The 20613-nt window shown below is 39.9% G+C and overlaps 2 protein-coding genes across 5 annotated transcripts in view; one reads left to right on the top strand and one right to left on the bottom strand.

The window, feature by feature from the left end:
- Window positions 1–9742, bottom strand: part of LOC106090443 (peroxidasin) — a 420275-nt gene extending 410533 nt beyond the window's left edge. Inside the window, exons 1-2 of one of the 4 annotated variants that reach the window (XM_059360685.1) lie at window positions 9273–9742; window positions 907–1939 (exon numbers count right to left, since the gene is read on the bottom strand). In XM_059360685.1, the coding sequence (XP_059216668.1) occupies window positions 907–1085 (179 nt within the window). In that variant the 5' untranslated portion in view covers window positions 1086–1939; window positions 9273–9742. Of the gene's footprint in view, window positions 1–906; window positions 1940–8940; window positions 9022–9272 lie in introns of those variants that run through there. The other 3 variants (XM_059360686.1, XM_059360687.1, XM_059360688.1) reach the window with 3 other exon arrangements.
- LOC106093586 (aldo-keto reductase family 1 member B1) overlaps window positions 1–20613 on the top strand; it is a 134659-nt gene that overhangs the window by 62157 nt on the left and 51889 nt on the right. The gene's annotated exons all lie outside the window — the stretch shown is intronic.

The following is a 20613-nucleotide window of genomic DNA, read 5'->3' as shown; positions in this document are numbered from 1 at the left end:
GCCGTGGCTTCAATCAGCCTAGGCCACGTCATAGAGAGCATCGAAAGCCAGGTCTGAAATGGTGGGTCGCGAATTATCTGTGTGGTCGCCAGTCTTTTGGGGAATTTAGGGATAAAAATCACAGCACAGTAGTTGTAAGTCGTAACGAAATAGGAATTGCGTCCTCTGGACACTCAAGAAGTCAAGAACTCCGATCGGAGTAATTGTTATTGTGTGTCCCAGTGGATGTTTATAATCACCACTGAATGTATGCTTTCCATAGCCTTTTTTCTTTGAATTACCAAATAAAAAGCCATGTTAGTCATGTGCTCATTAGTAGAGCAATAGCAAATCATGCGAGCGAGCTCAGCCACATTTTGAAATGTATACCAATGGATGAATAAGGTAGCAACTTTACAGTTATATTCCACAAAAACTAAAATCATCTCCTCCAACAAAATTTCTAAAAAATGGCGAAAGTAATCTAAACAAGTAACAGACAAACAAAAAAAATTTTATAAATTTTTTTTTCAGCAGATTTTTGTACTTTAACCAGCAGATTTTGTTTGCTGATTTAGCTGACCGAAATGTTTGCTATTACAGCAGCATTAATAGCAGTAATGTCTGCTTTCCCTTTTCAGCTGTTTTGGCAAACATTTTTGCTGTTGTGAATACCAAATTTGGTTGAGTGTATTATAATGTTTGCAAATAAAATGTTCTCCTTTATAGCGTGGGACAGCCTAATGTAGGTGTTACCAGATTTGCAGTTTTGTGCAAAATGTTTGAAAATATTTATTTTTTCAATGACTTTATTGCTTTTTATAATAAACCCATATCCTTTTTTTCAGTGTACAACGCACAAAACTTTACAAAAGCACCCAAAAAATTCTCAGGTAAAAGTTCAAATAACAAAACACGAATACTTACAGAACTTTGGTATCCAGTGGAACTCTGGGTATGGTGGTTAGACGGGAACGTATGCAGCGCACAGTGCGTTGAAAACAATTGCAGTTGTCAGGGCATGCCATGGCCAAAGAGGGCCCACATACCGTCGTCAGCAGCAGCCATAGCCACAACGTGGTCAAAACGATAAAGTTACGAGTCATTTTTAATTCAGCCAACAGCCAACACCAGCGTAAACGAAGCAACGACTTTGTCGAGGCTGAGAACTGTGTGTGTCGATTTTAAGTAACTGCCGTTAGAGCTCAAGCCAAAGGATATTTTGGTGTTATTTCCTCTATTTGGAGGTGTGTGCGTGTAACTCTTATTTAACACTACTAAGGTATGCGTGGCTTAACTTTTAACACAAACATAAACACACACACACACACACTCACTATGCCGACGGACACGGAAATACTGAAACACACACACAAAAACAAAAATTTATATATTTTGTACAGGCACGTATGCTCGTTTGGCTTATGCCAAATATGGGCAATGAAGCGATCAACTTCTCGGGAATAGTTTATACCGTAAAACTTTCACAGAATGGCAAAGTTTTTCGCACAACACTGGTTTTGCTTAATTGAAAAAAATAATAACAATAAAACAATTTTTTGTTTTGCTGGTTTCCTCTTTTGGAAGCCGATGCCAGAGTGGCAGGAAATGGAGAATTTTCCACTCGGTTTTCACTCTCTCTCTCTCGGCTCTGCTCTACTTTGAATATTTCCCAGCTTGTTTATTTATTGAACACACTTTTAATTAAGACACTTTCCTTGTTGGTTCGAGTGCGACAAAGTTTTGAGAGCACGACGCGGCAACAACCTTTTGTTATGCCTCACGCACAGTAACTGAGGAGGGTATTTTGTAGCAATCTTGGCAACTTCCGCTGAATTTGTAGGATTTTTTTTTTTTCTCACTTCGAAAGTTTGTTGTGCTGTTTATTCTTTTTTTATAAACTTTGATATCGGCTTTAGTTTTTGTTTTTCGGGTATTCTTCGTTTTAATTCATGGACATCTAGACAAGAGTGAATTAAAAATTATGCTAGTGGACCAATGCATTGAAATTTTTTCATTTATATACAATGAGCGTCAATATAAAGGACACACAACATTATTTGTTTTTAAAAATTTTTTTTTTTGCCGTTAAATTTAATATTTATGCGAATTAAGAACAACCTTCCGTTTAGCGATGAAAATAAGTTTAAGGTATTTGGCCAGAACAAAAGTAAGTTCATTGCATACTTCATTTTGACGCTCGCTGTGTATTTTTTTAATTTTATCGCATTGGCACATTTATGATGATTTTTTGTTTTTGTTTTTTTGAGTACCATTTATATCCTCCGTGACAAGTTTGTTTAAATTTTCCATTTTTTGTCAATGCCACGGTTCGAAACAACGGAAGTATATGACTTCAATGTTAGCACCTAATCTTTGAAAAAGCATTATCCAAAAAAGTCAAATTTATGCTATCGAACTCAGGGGCTTAAACGCCAAGGTTTTTTGGTTTCGAGAAATATGTCAAGCAATGCAAAACCAAACAAAAGTTGATAAAATATTTTGTATTCTCAATTAAAACAAGTTAAACAAGGTCAAATGAAATTTTATCCTATGCCAAATGGTGACTTTATCTAAGACCAACCACCAACAAATAAGTGAATAGGTCCCATTTTAATAGACCGCATTTAATCAAATATCGATGAACCCATTAAAGAACAAGTAAAAAGGTTTTAAGTTCGGCCGAGCCGAACTTTAGATACCCACCACCTCCGGTATATATGTAAACCAACTACTGTCATAGTCCGGTGACAAAAGCATAATTCATGGCCCCATAGTAGCTATATCGAAATATGGTCCGATTTGGACCAAATTCGGCGCAGACATTGAGGAACATAAGTAACTGTGTTAAATTTCAGCGAAATCGGATTATAAATGCGCCTTTTATGGCGCCAAGATTTTAAATCGAGAGATCAGTCTTATGGCATCTATATCCAAATCTGGACCTTAAATCGAGAGATCGATCTATATTGGCAGCTATATCCAAATCTGAACCGATGAAGGATGTCGAAGGGCCTAACACAACTCACTGTCCAAAATTTCGGCGAAATCAGACAATAAATGCGCCTTTTTTGGCCCAAGACCTTAAATCGAGACATCGGTCTATATGGCAAATGTGAACCGATCTGGGCCGAATTGCTAAAAGATGTCGAGGGGCCTAACACAACTCACTGTTCTAAATTTCAGCGAAAACGGACAGTAAATGCGATCTGGGCCAAATTAAAAAGTCGAAGGGCCTAACACAACTCACTGTCCAAAATTTTGGCGAAATCGGACAATAAATACGCTTTTTATAGGCCCAAGTCCTTAAATCGAGAGATCGGTCAATATTGGCAGCTATATCCAAATTGAGGAAGGATGTCGATGGCCCTAACGTAACTCACTGTCCCAAATTTCGATGACATCGAACAATAAATGCGCCTTTTATGGGCCCAGGACCTTAAATCGAGAGATCTGTCTATATTGGCAGCTATATTCAAATCTGAACCGATCTGGGCCAAATTGATGAAGGATGTCGAAGGGCCTAACGAAATCGGACAATAAATGCGCCTTTTTTGGCCCAAGACCTTAAATCGAGACATCGGTCTATATGGCAAATGTGAACCGATCTAGGCCAAATTGCAAAAAGATGTCGAGAGGCCTAATACAACTTACTGTCCCAAATTTCAGCAAAATCGGGTGATAAATATGGCTTTGATGGGCCTGAGACCATAAATCGGCGGATCTGTCTATATGGGGGCTATATCAAAATAAATTCCGATATAGCCCATCTTCGAAGTTAACCTGCTTATGGACAAAAAATTAATCTGTGCAAAATTTCAGCTCAATATCTCCATTTTTATAGACTGTAGCATGATTTTTACAACGATTAAAAATATTAATAATTTGTAGGATCGGAAATGGATATTTCGATGGGTTGCAAACGGAATGACAAAATGAATATACCCCCATCCTTTGGTGGTGGGTATAACAAGTAAACATGTGATAAGTTCGGCTGGGCCGAATCTTATATACCTTCCACCATATATCAAATTTATTTATTTATTTATAGAAAAATACCATTGCCAAAATTTCAAGAAAATGGAGCAATAATTGCGCCCTCTAGAGGCTCAGAAAGTCAAATTGAGAGATCGGTTTGTATGGAAGCTAGATCAGGTTATGAACCTATTTTATTATACCATATTTGTGGCAGTTGCTGAAAGTTATACCAAAACGACCTGTACAAAATTTTAGCCAAATTGGATAGCAATTGCGCCCCCTGGAGGCTCAAGCAGTCTAATCTGGAGATCGGTGTATATGGCAGCTATATCAGATTATGGACTGATTTAGACCATACTTGGCACAACAACAACTGACACAGTCAGTTGTTGGAAGTCAAATCAAAAGCGTTTATGCGAAATTTTAGCTAATTTGTATAATAATTACGCACTCTAGAGGCTCAAGAAGTCAAGATCAGAGATCAGTTTATATGACGGCTTTAACAAGTTATAAAGCGATTAGGACCATTTTTAGTTGGAATTAAAAAAAAAAACAAAAGACTTCATGCACAATTTTAACTAAATTGAATAATGTTTGCGCACGCTGGAGGCTCAAGAAGCTGTATCAAAACGCTTACAATTTCGACAAAATTCGGTACACATAAACAAAATCATAAAGGAAAACAGTGTGTAAAATCTTTTACGAAATACCCTGACATAGACTCTAAAAGTGAAATCCGGGTGCTACGTATACTCGTGTATGGGGCAATATCTGGCACGCAACCGATTGCTATGAAATTCAACAGCAATGCTGGGAGTTATAAGGGAATCTTTATTCCAAATTTCATGTGAATCGGTTAACAAATGACCACATCATTGCAGTACTAGTCTATATTGGACGAACACATATATGGGAGTTATATCCAAATCTGAACCGATTTATTCCAATTTGAATAGGCTTAGGATAATTTTTATCGATGTAGGTTGTTGCTGTTGTAGCAGTGTGTTGTACACTGAGTCAGCCCTTGACGATGAAGGACTTCATCGGGTCAATCCATTACGTATAACCGGTTGAAATCGGAAATGTAGGTCTTTGGGGATTGTAAATGGCCCATATCGATACAGATTTGGATTAAGCCCCAATATAATCCGATCCCCAGTTTAAACTTCTTGAGCCCCAAGAGACCTAACTTTTCATCCGATTTGAATGAAATTTGGCGCAAGGTGAACTCAATCACAAGGTTTTTGATCGATTTGGACCGTACTCGGCACAGTTGTTAAAAGTCGTTACAAACACTTCCAAAATTTTAGCCAAATCGAATAACAATTGCAAGTTCCAGGGACTCAAGGTGTCATATCGGGAGATCGATTTATATGGGAGCCATATTCAAATCGGAACTGATATGGCCCATTTGCAATCTCCCATAACCTACATCGATTAGAAGTATCTGTGCAAAATTTCAAGTGAATATCTGCATTCGTTCGAGCGCCATCGTGATTTCGACAGACGGACGGTCATGGCTAGATCGACTCAAAATGTCAAGACAATCCAGAATATATATTCTTTTTGGGGTCGCAGATCAATATTTCGGGGTGTAACAAACGCAATTTTTGTCCGATTTAGCTAATCGGATTTCTTATGACTTTCAACAACTGTGCCAAGTACGGTCCGAATCGGTCTGTAACCTGATAAAGCTCCCATATAAACCCATCTCGCGATATGATTTCTTAAGCTCCTGGAAGCCACAATTCCTGTCCGATTTGGCTAAAAAATTGCAGAAAGTGTTCTGTTACGGCTTCCGACTACTGTGCCAAGTACGGTCCGAATCGGTCTGTAACCTGATATAGCTCCCATATAAACCGATCTCCCGATTAGATTTCTTGAGCTCCTGGAAGCCACAACTTTTGTCCGATTTGGCTAAAATTTTTAGAAAGTGTTCTATTGCGACTTTCAACAACAGTGCTAAGTACGGTGCAAATCAGTCTATAACCTGATGTAGCTCCCATATAAACCGATCTCCCGATTAGATTTCTTGAGCTCCTGGAAGCCACAACTTTTGTCCGATTTGGCTAAAATTTTTAGAAAGTGTTCTATTGCGACTTTCAACAACAGTGCTAAGTACGGTGCAAATCAGTCTATAACCTGATGTAGCTCCCATATAAACCGGTCTCTCGATTATCCTTGTTATGCCCTTCAGTAAAATTTTTAGCAGAATCCATTCCCAAGATTCGGCCGGACCGAACTTAGCACGCTTTTACTTGTTACTTGTTATACCCATCACCATAGGTATTTTCATTAAGTCATTCCGTTTGCAACACATCGAAATATCCATATTATACCCTACAAAGTATATATGTTTCGGATCGGCTTAAAATTCTAATATGCTTAAACGGTGTCCGTGTGTCTGTCATTCTGTCCGTCAGTTGTAATCACTTAACAGTTTTTAAAAATTGAGGGTTGAAATATAGAGTTGAAATTTTGCACAGACCCGTATTTCTTCTACACGCAGGTTAAGTTCTTGAAAGGGCCACATCGGACTTTATTTGGATATAGCTGTCTATAGACCGATCTGGCGATTTTGGGTCTTAAGCCCATAACAGATGCATTTATTACTCGATTTCGCTGAAATATGGCAAGAATGGCAAAGAACATATTTGGATAAAGCTGACATAGACCGATCTGCCTATTTTGGGTCTTAGGCCTACAACAGACGCATTTATAAACGGATTTCGCTGAAATTCGGAACATTGAGTTTTATCTCGTCGATATCCGAACCAAAAGCGGTCCAGATCGGACCATATTTGGATAGAGCTGCTATATTGACCGAACTGGCGATTTAGGGTTTTAAACCTATAACAGACGCATTTATTAACCGATTTCGCTGAAATATGGCATAGTGAGTTTTACTAGGTCCACCGATATCCGAACTAAAAATAGTCCAGATGGGAACATATTTGGATATATCTGCCATATAGACCGATCTGCCGATTTTGGTTCTTAGGCCTATAAAAGGCACATTTATTACCCGACTTCGCTGAAATTTGGCATAGTGAATTTTACTAGGCTCGGCGATATCCGAACTAAAAATAGTCCAGATGGGAACATATTTGGATGTAGCCGCCATATTGACCGACTAGGCTCGCCGATATCCGAACTAAAAATTGTCCAAATGGGAACATATTTGGATATCTGCCGTATAGACCGATCTGCCGATTTTGGTTCTTAGGCCTATAACAGGCGCAACTATTACCCGACTTCGCTGAAATTTTGCGTAGTGAGTTTTACTAGGCTCGCCGATATTCAAACCCAAGATGGTTTAGATCGGAACTTATTTGGATATAGCTGCCATATAGGCCGATCTGCCGATTTTGGGTTTTAGGCCTATAAGCGGCGCATTTATTACCCCGACTTCGCTGAAATTTGTCATAGTGAGTTTTACTAGGCTCGCCGATATTCGAACCAAAAATGATCCAGATCGGAACTTATTTGGATATAGCTGCCATATAGACCGATCTGCCGATTTTGGTTCTTAGGCCTATAACAGGCGCATTTATTACCCGACTTCACTGAAATTTGGCATAGTGAGTTTTACTAGGCTCGCCGATATTCGAACCAAAAATGATCCAGATCGGAACTTATTTGGATATAGCTGCCATATAGACCGATCTGGCGATTTTGGGTTTTAGGCCTATAACAGGCGCATTTATTACCCGACTTCGCTGAAATTTGGCATAGTGAATTTTACTAGGCTCGCCGATATCCGAACCAAAAATGGTTCAGATCGGAACATATTTGGATATAGCTGCCATGTAGACCGATCTGCCGATTTTGGTTCTTGGGCCTATAACAGGCGCAACTATTACCCGACTTCGATGAAATTTGGAACAGTGAATTGTATCAAGACTCCCAACATCTGTTCCGAATATGGTCCAGATCGTGCTATATTTAGATATAACTGCCATATAGACCGATATTTAGCTTAAGGGTCTAAAGATCATAAAAGGCGCATTTATTACTCGATTTTGCTGAAATTAGAAACAGCAAGTTGAACTAGGGTCCTCGACATCCAACCAGAGAATGGTGTTTATCGGACCATATTTACGTATAGCTGCCATATAGACCGATAGGGGGTATTAGGCCTGATATTTGAAACAGTGAATTGTATCAAGGCTCCCAACATCTGTTCAGAATATGGTCCAGATCGGGCTATGTTTACATATGGCTGCCATAGAGACCTATCTTCAGCCTTAGCGTTTAGAGACCATAAAATGAACATTTATTTTCCGATTTTGCTGAAATTCGATAAAGTGAGCTGTTCCCGACATTCAACCCACATATGGTCCAGATCGGACCAAATTTCGATATAGCTGTCACATAAGTGCAGCATTTATTACCCGATTTCGCTAAAATTTGGAACTGTGAGTTGTATAGAGCTTTTCGGTACCGATCTTAATCATATTTGTTATGATTTGCCATTAGTTGGATATTTATATGGATATAGTAGTGTTGTAATAAATTTGGATAATAAATATGTATTCATGGGCCAAGATTCGGCCCGGCTGAACTTAGCACATTTTTTATTGATTTTTTTTATTTGCATAAGAATTGCGCTCTATAGGGTTAGATGTAGATCGATTTGGATCATACCAGTCACGTCTGTTGAAGGTCATAGCAAAACTCTTTGTGCAACATATAAGCTAAATCGGGTTATAAGTACGACTTCTAGAGGCCTAAGAATTCAAGATCCGTTAGCGTGCTTTCGACGGATGAATATGGCTAAAACGACTAAGAATGACAATATGATCAAAAATATATGTACTTTGTTCTGTATCAAATCAATATTTCGTTGTGTTTACAAACGGAATGACGAATTTAGTATAGCCCCATCCTATGATGGAGGGTATAAAAACGGTCTCGTAATGAAATTTTTAGCTCTATATTATGTTAGGTTAGGTTTAAGTGGCAGTTTTCTATTAGACTTACTTAGACGTTTTCGTCCATTATAATACCATAGCAAGAAGATAAAACACAATTGTAAGTTCGCAACATGCTAAAAGACAAAATTTTACCCAACACGCATTATGAACCTACAAGCTAAACATATAAAAAAAAAATTTTTCTTTCATTTAAAAATTCAAAACTTATCTTAAATTAATATCACATTTTTTTCCACTCATTGTCGTTTAAATCCGCAAGAACTTGCAATGGAGGATATATGAAGTGATATGAGGGCTGGAGACCGAATTTAAAAATATAAAAAACAAACAAATACACAGGAACTCTAAGACTTTCACTTCAACTGATTTGATATTTACTCTAATTTCACACTTTTTTCTTGTTGCTCACTCTTCATTGCCTATGGCTGGTTTTGAGGCTGTTGATTTCCTTTTTTTTATCGCAACGCGCACAATTTCAAATCGGTTTCCGTTTTGCCGTTATGTGTTTTGCTTTACTTCTTCTGCCTCTTCTACTACTTCTACTCTCAGGCCGGCAACAACAATGATATTAATGATATTTTTCTGTTTTTTTTTTTTTTGCTTCACTTCATTTAAGCATGGCTCAGTGATGAGATTTTTTTTCCTTTTTATGTTTTGCTATTCGAGAATTTTAAATGTTCCACTTGACACCAGCAAACTGTGATTTGCTCTCTGATTTTAGTTTGGTTGGCATCCGGTTAACGATTTCGACAAGGCTGATTAAACGCAAGCGGCACAACAACAACCGTTCACAACGACCATCAGTGCACATCTGAGATTCTAACGGCAAGTTGTTCGAATCAATGAATGGATGGATGGATGGATGCATGCATCCGAAAAGTCCATACAACGAGCCCGATATGAACATTTTCATCCTCGTTATACTCTCACGACAATGTGGGGGTGGTTGGGAGTATGACTGTAATGGTAGGGAGGCCTTGGGGCGTAGCGACATGGAGAGAATATTTATAAGAAAAACATTCTAATTGCATGCAACGCAACCTCATATGGGGCCTAGTCTTCATCTTGCCTTTGTTGTTGTTTTAGTTCTTGGCGACGGCATTCGTCTCTTCATTGCAGTCGTATCATAGGCATCTTCATACGAATTTCGTTATCATAATCACTGACTAACAGAAAAACATACATACGCACACAACAAACAATGACCAGTGTCATACATGATAATGAGGTTCAACGATGTTCGTTTGTATGGTGAGTGCGGTGAATTCTTTCAAGAGTGTTGCCAATAGAAAAATATTATAAATTAAAGAGTACAATGACTCAAGAAATCAAATCGTGTGTTTTGTAAATATCGGGGCTGTGTACATACATAAATTATAGTCCTACAAAATTTTACCCAAATCGAGGCCCAAGAATTCAAATCTGAGGATCGGTTTATATGGGAGCCATATCTAAATATGAACCGACATTGTCCATTTATAATCTCTAACGACTTTCATCGTTAAAAAGTATACATATGTGAAAAAATCAAGTGGATAACTTTTCACTTTCACTCGAATACTATCTTGCTTTTGACAAACGAACACCGCATGCAAAAGTTCAGCTAAATCGGACAAAAATTGCGGCTTAAAAAGGCCCAAGACGTCAAATCGGGAGATCGTTATTTATGGGGGCTATATCAGATTATAGACCGATCTAGACCGAAAGTCATAACAGAACACCGCATGCGAAATTCCAGCCAAATCGGACAAAAATTGCGGCTTGTAAGGGAACAAAAAGTCAATTCGGGAGATCGGTTTATAAGATCATTGTACAGACCTATTAAAACCGTACTTTGCACAGTTGTTGGAAGTCGTAATAGAAAACCGCGTGCAAAATTGCAGCTTATCTGACAAAAATTCCGGTTTGTAAGGACTCAAGAAGTCAAATCGGGAGATCGGTTTATATGGGAGCTATTACAGGTTAAAGTCCAATTTTAACCGTACTTGGCACAGTTAGAAAAATTCACAACAGAACACAATGCGCAAAATTTTAACTAAATCGATCAACAATTGTTACTTCCAGGGATTCAAGAAGTCAAATCAGGAGATCGGTTTATGTGGGACCTACATCAGGTTATAGACGGATTTGGAAGTTGTTGAAAGTCATAACAGAACACTGTGTGCCAAATTTCAGCTAAATCGGACAAAAATTGAGGCTTCCAGGGGCTCAAGAAGTCAAATCCGGAGGTCGGTTTATATGGGATCTATACCAGGTTGTAGATCGATTTGGACCGTGCTTGGCACAGTTGTCGGAAGTCGTAACAGAACAACGCATGCAAAACTCTAGCAAAATTGGACAAAAATTGCGGCTTATAAGCCCAAGAAGTCAAATCGGTAGATCGGTTTGTATGGGAGCTATATCAGGTTATAGACCGATTCGAAATGTACTAGGCACAGTTGTTGGAAGTCATAAGAGAACACTACGTGCCAAATTTCAGCCAAAACGGACAAAAATTGCGGCTTGTAAGGGCTCAAGGAGTCAAATCAGGAGATCAGTTTATGTGGGAGCTGTATGAGGTTATGAACCGATTCGGACCGTACTTGACACAGTTTTTGAAAGTCTTAACAGTAAACTATGTGCAAAGTTTTAGCCAAATTGGACAAAGATTGTCGAAGAATCGGAAGATCGGTTTACATGGGAGCTACATCAGTTTTTAGATCGATTGGCACAGGTGTTGAAATTCGTAACAGAACACCGCGTGCAAAATTTCAACCAAATCTGACAAAAATTGCCTCCAAGGTCTCAAGTAGTCAAATCAGGAGATCGGTTTATATGGGAGCTATATCTAAATCTGAACCGATATGGCCCATTTTCAATCCCCAACGACCTACATCAATATTAAGTATCTGTGCAGAATTTCATAAGGCTAGCTTTACGCTTTCGATCACTATCGTGATTTCGACAGACGGACATAGCTAGATCAACTCAGGTCGTCGAGACGATCAAGAATATTTATACTTTATGGGGCGCAGATCAATATTTCAAGGTATTACAAACAGAATGACTAGATTAGTACACCCCCATTCTATGGTGTATGGTAAAAAAAGGTGTAACCCCCCCTACCATGGTAATCATAACGGCAACACTGACACTAAGGCAAGAGCCTTAGGTTGGATGTTGCATGCAACATGCTGTTTGACGAGCCGTCCAGCTCTTCAACCGGATGCCAATGTTTGATAACGAACCCTATCATCACACACACTCACCTTTAGCGCTACGGCATATGCCGTTGTTGGGGTTTGTGTTCACACATACACACATACTCACAGCATGCTCTCATACCGTATTCGTTGTATTCCTGTTCCTTATTCTGTTTTATATCAGCAGCAACAGTTTTTTTTCTGATAGTCTAGTTTGTTTTCCGATTTCATGTTTATTTTTCTCTTTGAATCGTGTTGAGTTGCCGCATATCTGATGAAACAGTTTCAAAGATAAACAATATCGCAAAACGAATAAATGGATGATTTAACATTCCTTTCTAAATAAATTTGTAAGATATTAAAGAAGAAAAAAACATAACATCCAATAGAGACCCTCACAAAGAAAAATTTTAAAAATTTAATCAAGCTTTATTTTTTAAAAATTTTTATATAGTTTCAATTAATAAAATTAAAGCAAAATTTTATTTGCAACCAAAATAGAAAGGGATTTTATGTTTATAGAACATTTATCAACCCTTAATGTTCCTCAACTGACTAAATTACTAAATTTCCCATGAACATTTCATTAAGGAACGAGGGATACTTTTCTCATATCAATGAGTGCAGTCCGATTAAATGTTAAGCTCAATGTTAATAGACCTTCTTTTTTATGACGAGGCCGAACGGCATGCCGTATAGCGACACCACTTGGTAGAGAAATTTTAACATGACAGGATAGCTCATAAATGTAGTCAGCATTAGTAAGGCGATAACCACCGCTAACAATATTTCTGTTGTTCACGCCGGGGTTTGAACCCTTGCGTTCGGCGTCATAGACGGACATGCTAACCTCTGCGCTTCCATGACCCCCTCAACATAAGGTAGAAAAACAGGCCAAATTTTCTTCGAATTGGATTTCCTTAATTCAGACTACCACTAGGTTAGATTAGAATGGATTAAAAAGATGGTGCGGATATGCTACTACGGACATAGACCGTCCCATGGAGGGGCCCAGGCGATCCCGCAAGGACATCGGAGTATTCAGATGACAGTCCATTGACTATCCCACTCCAATAGTTCTTAGGTATGCAGCCCTATTCTTTTCCCTTGTGGACAACTACCATCATCAAGCTGTCCTTAGCCACATTAGCAAAGGTCCTTGTACCCATATTAATCTTGTACGCGTCAGTTATTTTGGGCATGGGATGCCTGTTTCCGAATCTAGATGTGGGGTAACCCGTTCGGCAAACCTCCGAGCCCAATTGAGGGAGCCTCTCCCCTTATCGGTGAGAGTTTTGGGATCAATAAACCTGAGAACGATGCGCTTCTTATTATTCCAACCTCTTAAAGAGCGTATTGGTTGGTCCAGAGATCCATCCATTAGTCGAGGTCTCGGTAGCAGACAACGAGCTACGGCCTGATACCATCACCGCAGCTGTTGGGACTTTGGGGTCCATTCTATGACAAATCCCGGGCTCTAGATCTGCCACTCCACTGGAAACAGATGCAGATCATCAACCGCCTAATGGATAACTATCGTAACCCTCCTTAAGTGACTTAAAAATGTTCCCGAAAATAACTACCTATTACGGGTTGAGAATTTTCTTGCTGAGCGAAATAACAGAAGGTCCGCTCCACTCAACAGTTCAAACAAGAATCTTCGAGTACCAGTGCTAGCATAGAATAATTGGTAGTTGATATGATTTATTCCAGAAACCTTGGTCCTGAATTAAGACAACATAAATCTTGCACTTGCTGATTTTCTCCTGCAGAGAATTGAGGTCCTCCATCTCCTTGGATGACCTCAATTATTGGTCCTCTAGTAAATGGGCTTCTAGAGAGTAGGCTATATTATCATGGTCCGCAGCCTGTTATTTAGGCTGCATTAAGTTTCCTGTCACTGCGCTGCCTCATGTTCAAATATTAGGATATTTGCCTATCCTGGTCTTTCGAATCTTGAGAAAGTCGGTTAAGGTTCCATCGTTGGGTCCTTGTTCGTAAGGCTGTGTTGCGTCAGTCGCCCCTGCACAGCCTGATGTTTTAATATTAGGATATGTGTCTATCTTAGTCTTCCAATTCTCAAGTAAATGGGCTTCTTGAGTGTAGGCGATGGTTCCATTGTAGTCTTCCCTTCGTTAGGAAGAAATGAGGTTCCGTTCGTTGCGCTGCCTAATGTTTCAATATTAGGATCTATACATATTCTAGTCTTACGAAGCTTGAAGTTGGTGATGGTTCCATCGTTTGGTCTTTGTTCGATAGGCTATGTTGCATCCCTCACCCCCGCACAACCTGATTTTAATATTAGGATCTTTACTGATCCTAGTCTTGCCATTATCAAGACAGTCGGTGATGGTCTCGTCGTCAGCCCACTGTTTGTTAGACGGTATTGTGTGTCCTGCCACTGCACGGCCTGATGTCTCAATAGGTTGATCTTTGTCTATCCTAGTCTTGAAAAAAACAGCCTTGGTCCCGTAGTGGGCCAAGCCTATAGTCTTAACCAAACTTGTCACGGGAATTGATCAATGTTTACCACAAGGAGAGTTCCTTCCTCCTTCCCCTTCTTGTGGAAGACCTCTCATTGATCCGCGACCAAATCTTGGTTTTGCTTGTCCAAGTATCTCAACATGCGTTCCGTAGCGAATTCACTACCCCATCCCTTGATGAACACCATTACCTTTGTAAGCGGGGGAATGTCCATATTTCTCTCCAGGTTTTTTTTTTTCAATCAACCAACACGCAGGGGTTGATTGAACATGCAGTGCATTGCCTTGAAGAGGATAGTTAAGGATAGAAGGGGGAAAGAGGAAGTAGAGTTTATTGACACTTGCTTTGAATTTCTGGATGTCGTAAGTAGCGGGAAATACATCCGCCGAAAGTCGATGCCACATACGAACCGTCCTGGCGAAAAAAGAATTCTGTCGATTGTGCTTGATCCGATCAGCTGGCCAATCGATTACTAGAAAATCTTGTATTTCCGACAAACAACCTCAAGTCAGGAATCAGAGGACTGATTTCCTAAGAACACACATCGTGGAAGAATCGATAGAACAGCGCCACACAACCCACATTTCGGCGATGTTGAAGAGAAACAATACAGTTGGATACCCTACCATCTCGAATCAATAACAACGCCCGCCTCTGGACACGGTCAAGCAGTTCCAAGGCCGATTTTGGAGCTCCGGCCCATATATGGGAGTTATATTCCATTTTCGGCCTGATGTACGTAGTGAAGATATTAAGAAGATCAGAGGGAGTGAAATATTTCTTACACCGCTTGAGAAAGCCGAAAGCCCAAGCACTTGAATGCTTCCTTCGACACTTCGAATACATGTTTTGACCAACGGACATCACATTAAATTTTCATGCCCAGAACATCAAGAGCCTCTGACTGTGATAGATAATGACAATTGTAAAGTGTCAGTGAATCGTTTGTGGGACAACAAACAGCACTGCCCTGCACTGTATCACTCGGAAATGGCCAGCAAATCCTGGCAGAGTGGTACACCTATAATCCGCCTCCTATCTTCAATCTCTCGAAAACTCGGCCTTTTGTCGAATTCAAATGAATTACAGAGTTGATGTCATCCGCGAACGTGTAGATCGGATTCGAGGCAAAACCCATAAGAGGCACACGAGGGCGGCGCAATGGAGTCTTCATTGCGGGAGGGCTGGCTTGGTTTTCTCAGAGTACTTGAAAGCGGGGAGCTTTTTTCCCTTTTTCAGCATTTTAGCAGTGTTATGCTCTTCGGGAGATCTGATTCTCTTTCCAGCTTTCGTAGAAGTGCTTGGAATGTCAGTTCTATCCCTTTCAGCACCCTGCACTTTCGCCCGATTGTGCTGCCGGTACATACTCCTACGTCTCCTTCTTCGTATCCCGGATCGCTTTCTCGGTCTGCTTGTGAGCTTAACAAAGCCATCGCTCACTTCTGCCTTCATCCCGATGCCCTCATCTCTCGATTTGACGGCGATGACTGTTTCATTGACACCGTCGCTTTCTGAATCCGAGTCGGAAACACCACCTTTAGTTAACTGGGTACGAACTGTCGCTTCCTCATCAATTAGTCTGACGACTGGTTGTGCGCTTGAAGCATTACTCTCGAATACTGGTGCCAATGCACCCACACCTATAGGAGGGGAGGACAACATGCTACGGTCTGACGCAGCCACCGCAGCTGTTGGGTCTTTGGAGTCCATTTTGAGCCTACTCTAAAAAAGGCTTTAAAATTTTACGTAATAGGTGGTACCTATTCCGAGATACGGGTATTTTTCGTCGAGGGACGAAATGAAAACAAGTCCGCTTCACTCGAAGTTAGTTACTCATATACAAATATGGGACAAGTGTCCAGGTGTCGGTCATACCCTAAAACACACTTAATCGACATGTAGTCTAATCGGGACGAAATAATGGAATGTTTTTGGACGAAGAGTATAAATCTTTCCGAACGGCGGTCCAAAAACACGAAATTGGTATAAAACTTTAGGGTCGAATAACCTGGGGGGACGCCCCATCCCAAAAACCAACCCCAGCGGACGTGTTTACCGATTGGGACAATATGGGTATCAAATGAAAAGTACTTAAGAGTAGAGTGCGAACATGACATAAAAATGGCACCTTAAAAGTCAGGGGGTACCCTGCCCCAAAGACACCACCCAATAGGACACTTGTACCGCTTTGGGCAATATGGGTATGAAATGAGAGGTATTTAAGAGAAAAGTACATACTTGGCATAAAACACCTTATGTGTCAGGGGGTTCCCCACCCCCAAAATCACCACCCAACAGGAACACTTACCGCTTTGGGCAATATGGGTATGAAATGAAATGTATTTAAAAGTAGAGTGCAAATCTGACATAAAAACAACACATATGTGATAAGATTCGGTTCAAGGTGTCTACGGGGCCTCTCCAACCCTAAAAACTCCCAAAGCGGGCATGAATGTCCAACGTTACATAATGGTTATAAAATGATAGGCCTTTGAGACTTGACTACGAGTCTGATGTACACATTTGGGACAGAGTCTGGGGCTGTCCCAGCCACCTAATACGCTTCAATAAGACGTGAAGTTCGATAGGCATAATATGGGAATTAAGTGAATGGGTTTATAACAGTAGAGTTCGAATCTTATGTTGATATAAGGACCAAAGTACCTCGGTCACGTCCTGCCGTCCAGCCGGACATGTAGATCTCGACATTAAAGGACTCAAATAACATGTCTTTTGGATCATAGCGTCGGGGAGAACGACCCTCTCCTCCCAATAAAAACAAAACTGAGCTTTTATATAGGACGACCGGGAATATATTATATTAAAATTTAAGGACGTTTTATAGTTAAATCGCCTTCCCCCCCATGCTTTACGCATTCGACCGCTATAGTGATTTCGACAGACGGACATGGCTAGATTCAGAATGTCGAGACGATCAAGAATATATATACTTTATGGGGTCCTAGATCAATATTTCGAAGTGTTACAAACGAAATGACTAGATTAGTATACCTCCATCCTATGGGGATGGGTATAAAAATAGACGAAGGCCGATCAGGATAGAATAGGAACTTATTTTCAAAAACGCCAGATCTCCGAGATGGATGGGACGATTTAAGCGAAATTTAGTTTGTTTATAATAACTCAAAAACAGAAATTTGGTATCCTTATTAAGGATGGGATATCCAGGGGGCCGCTTCGCCTTCAAAGCCAGCCAAATGAAATATAAACCAAAAATTACAATATGGGACTTAAATCAAATGAGACCAGAGCATGAATCTGATATATATCCCCATGTCGGATATATTTACCGACCATAGCAGTATATGGCTAAAATGCCAGGTATATGGAAGTAGAGCACCAACATGATATCCACATTGGGGCGAAATATCTGAAAAGCCGTACCAGCGGCACCAAACAGGTCTTTTTTCTGACGTGACAGTATAGGGCTCAGATAAAATAAGAGAGTGATAGAAGGCGCATCGGAGCTGGCCCTGTCCAGCTAGTTTTATATATAAAACTAGCTGACCCGGGCCCGCTCCGCTGCGCCTTCTTTTACTTTATATGGAACAAAAGTTTCCTTGGAATATTTATTTTCGACAATTAAAGAGCTTTTAGTGAAATACCATCCTACGAAAATATTGTAGTATATCGCTTGACTAATTGTTTAACAATATAAGTGCCTTTGTCCGTATCCCATATGATCTTTATTAGTCTACGAATTTAAGTGTGGATGTAAGATGTACTCCATTCTTAAAATACTTCATTTCAGGCCGCTACTCTCATGATATCTGATTTAGGAGTGTGTTCGGCGGTGAGGTGGTCCCCCAGGCACATGGCCCTGAAAAAATATCAGCATCGTGCTCTTCTTTCAAAAACCATTTATTTAAACCCCATATTGCCATTGGTTTAGGGAAGTTTACACGATGAGGCGTCCCCCAAACACATGGCCAAAAAAAGGATATCGAATTCGTTTTCTAATCTTAAATACCACATATTGGCATTGGTCGAAAAATTTTTACCCTTTGCGGGGTGTTTTTTTGGGGAAGGGGTGACGCCCTAAATACATGGTCCTAAATTTGGATATCAAATTCGCATTCTACTCCCAAATACCTTTATTTGAGCCCCATTTTGCGATGGTCACTAAAAAATGCTGTTTGTGGGGTATTTTGGGAAAGGGGTTGACCCCCAGAAAATTGGTCCCGCCAGTACCTTTAATATAAGCTCCACATTGACATGGTCGGTAAATATGGCCGATTTAAAGGTGTTTTGGTGATTGGGGTGGTCGCCCAAACACTAAGCCCGGAAAATATATCAGCAACGTGCTCTACTCTCATATATCTATATATCATTTATTTGAACCCCATATTGCCATTGAACTCAAAATTGGATATCAAATTCGTTTTCTAATCTCGTTTAAACTCCTTATTGCAAAAGTCAGCAAATTTGTCCGGTTTGAGGTATTGGCCCTTAAAAACTCTAAATAAATATTTAGTTCCACTCTCTTTACGACCCAAATTGTCTTGGTGAGCAAATACGTCCTATTTGGGGGTTGTTATGGTGGTGGGACGTCCCCTAGACAGTTGGTCGCTAATGTTGATAGCAGATACTTGGTCTACTCCCAAATACCTTTAATTTGAGCCCCATATTTTCATAGTCGGCAAACATGACCGATTTAGGGGTGTTTTGAGGGATGATCGGCAACTCAGTGAGTTGGCCTTGGCAATATATTTGGGTGGTGTTGTGGGGTAGCCCCATAGACACTTTTCCCAAATATTGATATCAGATTCGTGCTTTACTCCCAAAGACCTTTCATTTGAGCCCCATATGGCTATGGTCGTAAATTTGTCCCCTTTGGGGGGAGGCGGACCCCCAAACACTTGGTCCCATATTTGGATATCAGATTCTAATTCTACACTCAAATACCTTTTATTTTAGACCCATATTCCCATGATCATTAAATAAGTCCTGTTTGGGGGTGTTTTGGGGAAGGGGTCCACCCCCCCCCCCCCCCCCAGAAACGTGGTCCCACATTTGAATATCAGATTCGTATTCTACTCGCAAATACCGTTCATTTGAGTCCCATATTGCCATGATCGGTAAATATGTCCGATTTAGGGGTGTTTTGGGGGTTGAGTGGTAAGGGGGAGGGTCCGCCCCCCCCCTTCAGATATCAAAAAATGTAGTACCCTAATTTCACCACGGGATCATTATACACCATCAGTGAAAATTTCAAGAAAATCGGTTCTGCTGTTTCTGAGTAAGGAACACACAAACAAACAAACCTACAAACAAACACAAATTGATTTTTATATATAAGATTTGAGTCGAAATGTCTGAGGTGCCATCCCTCCCCTAATGAGAACGTTACCCTAAGGAAGAACAATACCACCAGGAACCGAGAAGGGGCAAAATCTCACACACAATGAGTGCTTTCCGATTCAAGTTTACACTCAATTATAAGGAACCTTTTCTTAAAGCCGAGTCCGAACGGCGTAACGCAGTGCGACACCAGCACCAGCTTCAGCCTAATTAAAGAACAATCTATTTTGAAATATTCGTAGGGGGCAAGTTAGTAAAAATTAAAGTTACATTCGTCTATTGTAGTTAAATCCTGCAAACTGTTCATAGAAATTTAAATTGTTCTCAATTTTTGTTGTTTTTGTTCGAAATACTCCACTTGTAAATTTATTGAAAGCTGCTTTGCAAACAATTCTCCACATTCTCGTAATTACTAACAAAGTGAAAAGTTCACTGCATGCTGCAAAATGAATTCCCAAGCATTTGCCATTCGAATCCATCACAGCATTTTGAATGGCATAATTTGAACATATTTTCCAAATGCTTTTCGTTGCATTTTCATTTTAGTTCAATTCATGCCATATTGGAGTTCGTTGTTAATACTTAATACCTCCATGGATTTGTGCTGGCTCCTTGGAGTGTTGAGGCTCAAATGTTGATTGCAAACACATCACAAAAAAAGTGATAAAATCAAAAAAAAAAAATATTTCGTTTTTAAAGAACAATCACTAGTGGTGATAATTATTTACTAT

The sequence above is a fragment of the Stomoxys calcitrans genome, chromosome 1 (assembly GCF_963082655.1).
Source record: "Stomoxys calcitrans chromosome 1, idStoCalc2.1, whole genome shotgun sequence".
NCBI lineage: Eukaryota > Metazoa > Arthropoda > Insecta > Diptera > Muscidae > Stomoxys > Stomoxys calcitrans.
This window is presented reverse-complemented; position numbering and strand designations above follow the sequence as displayed.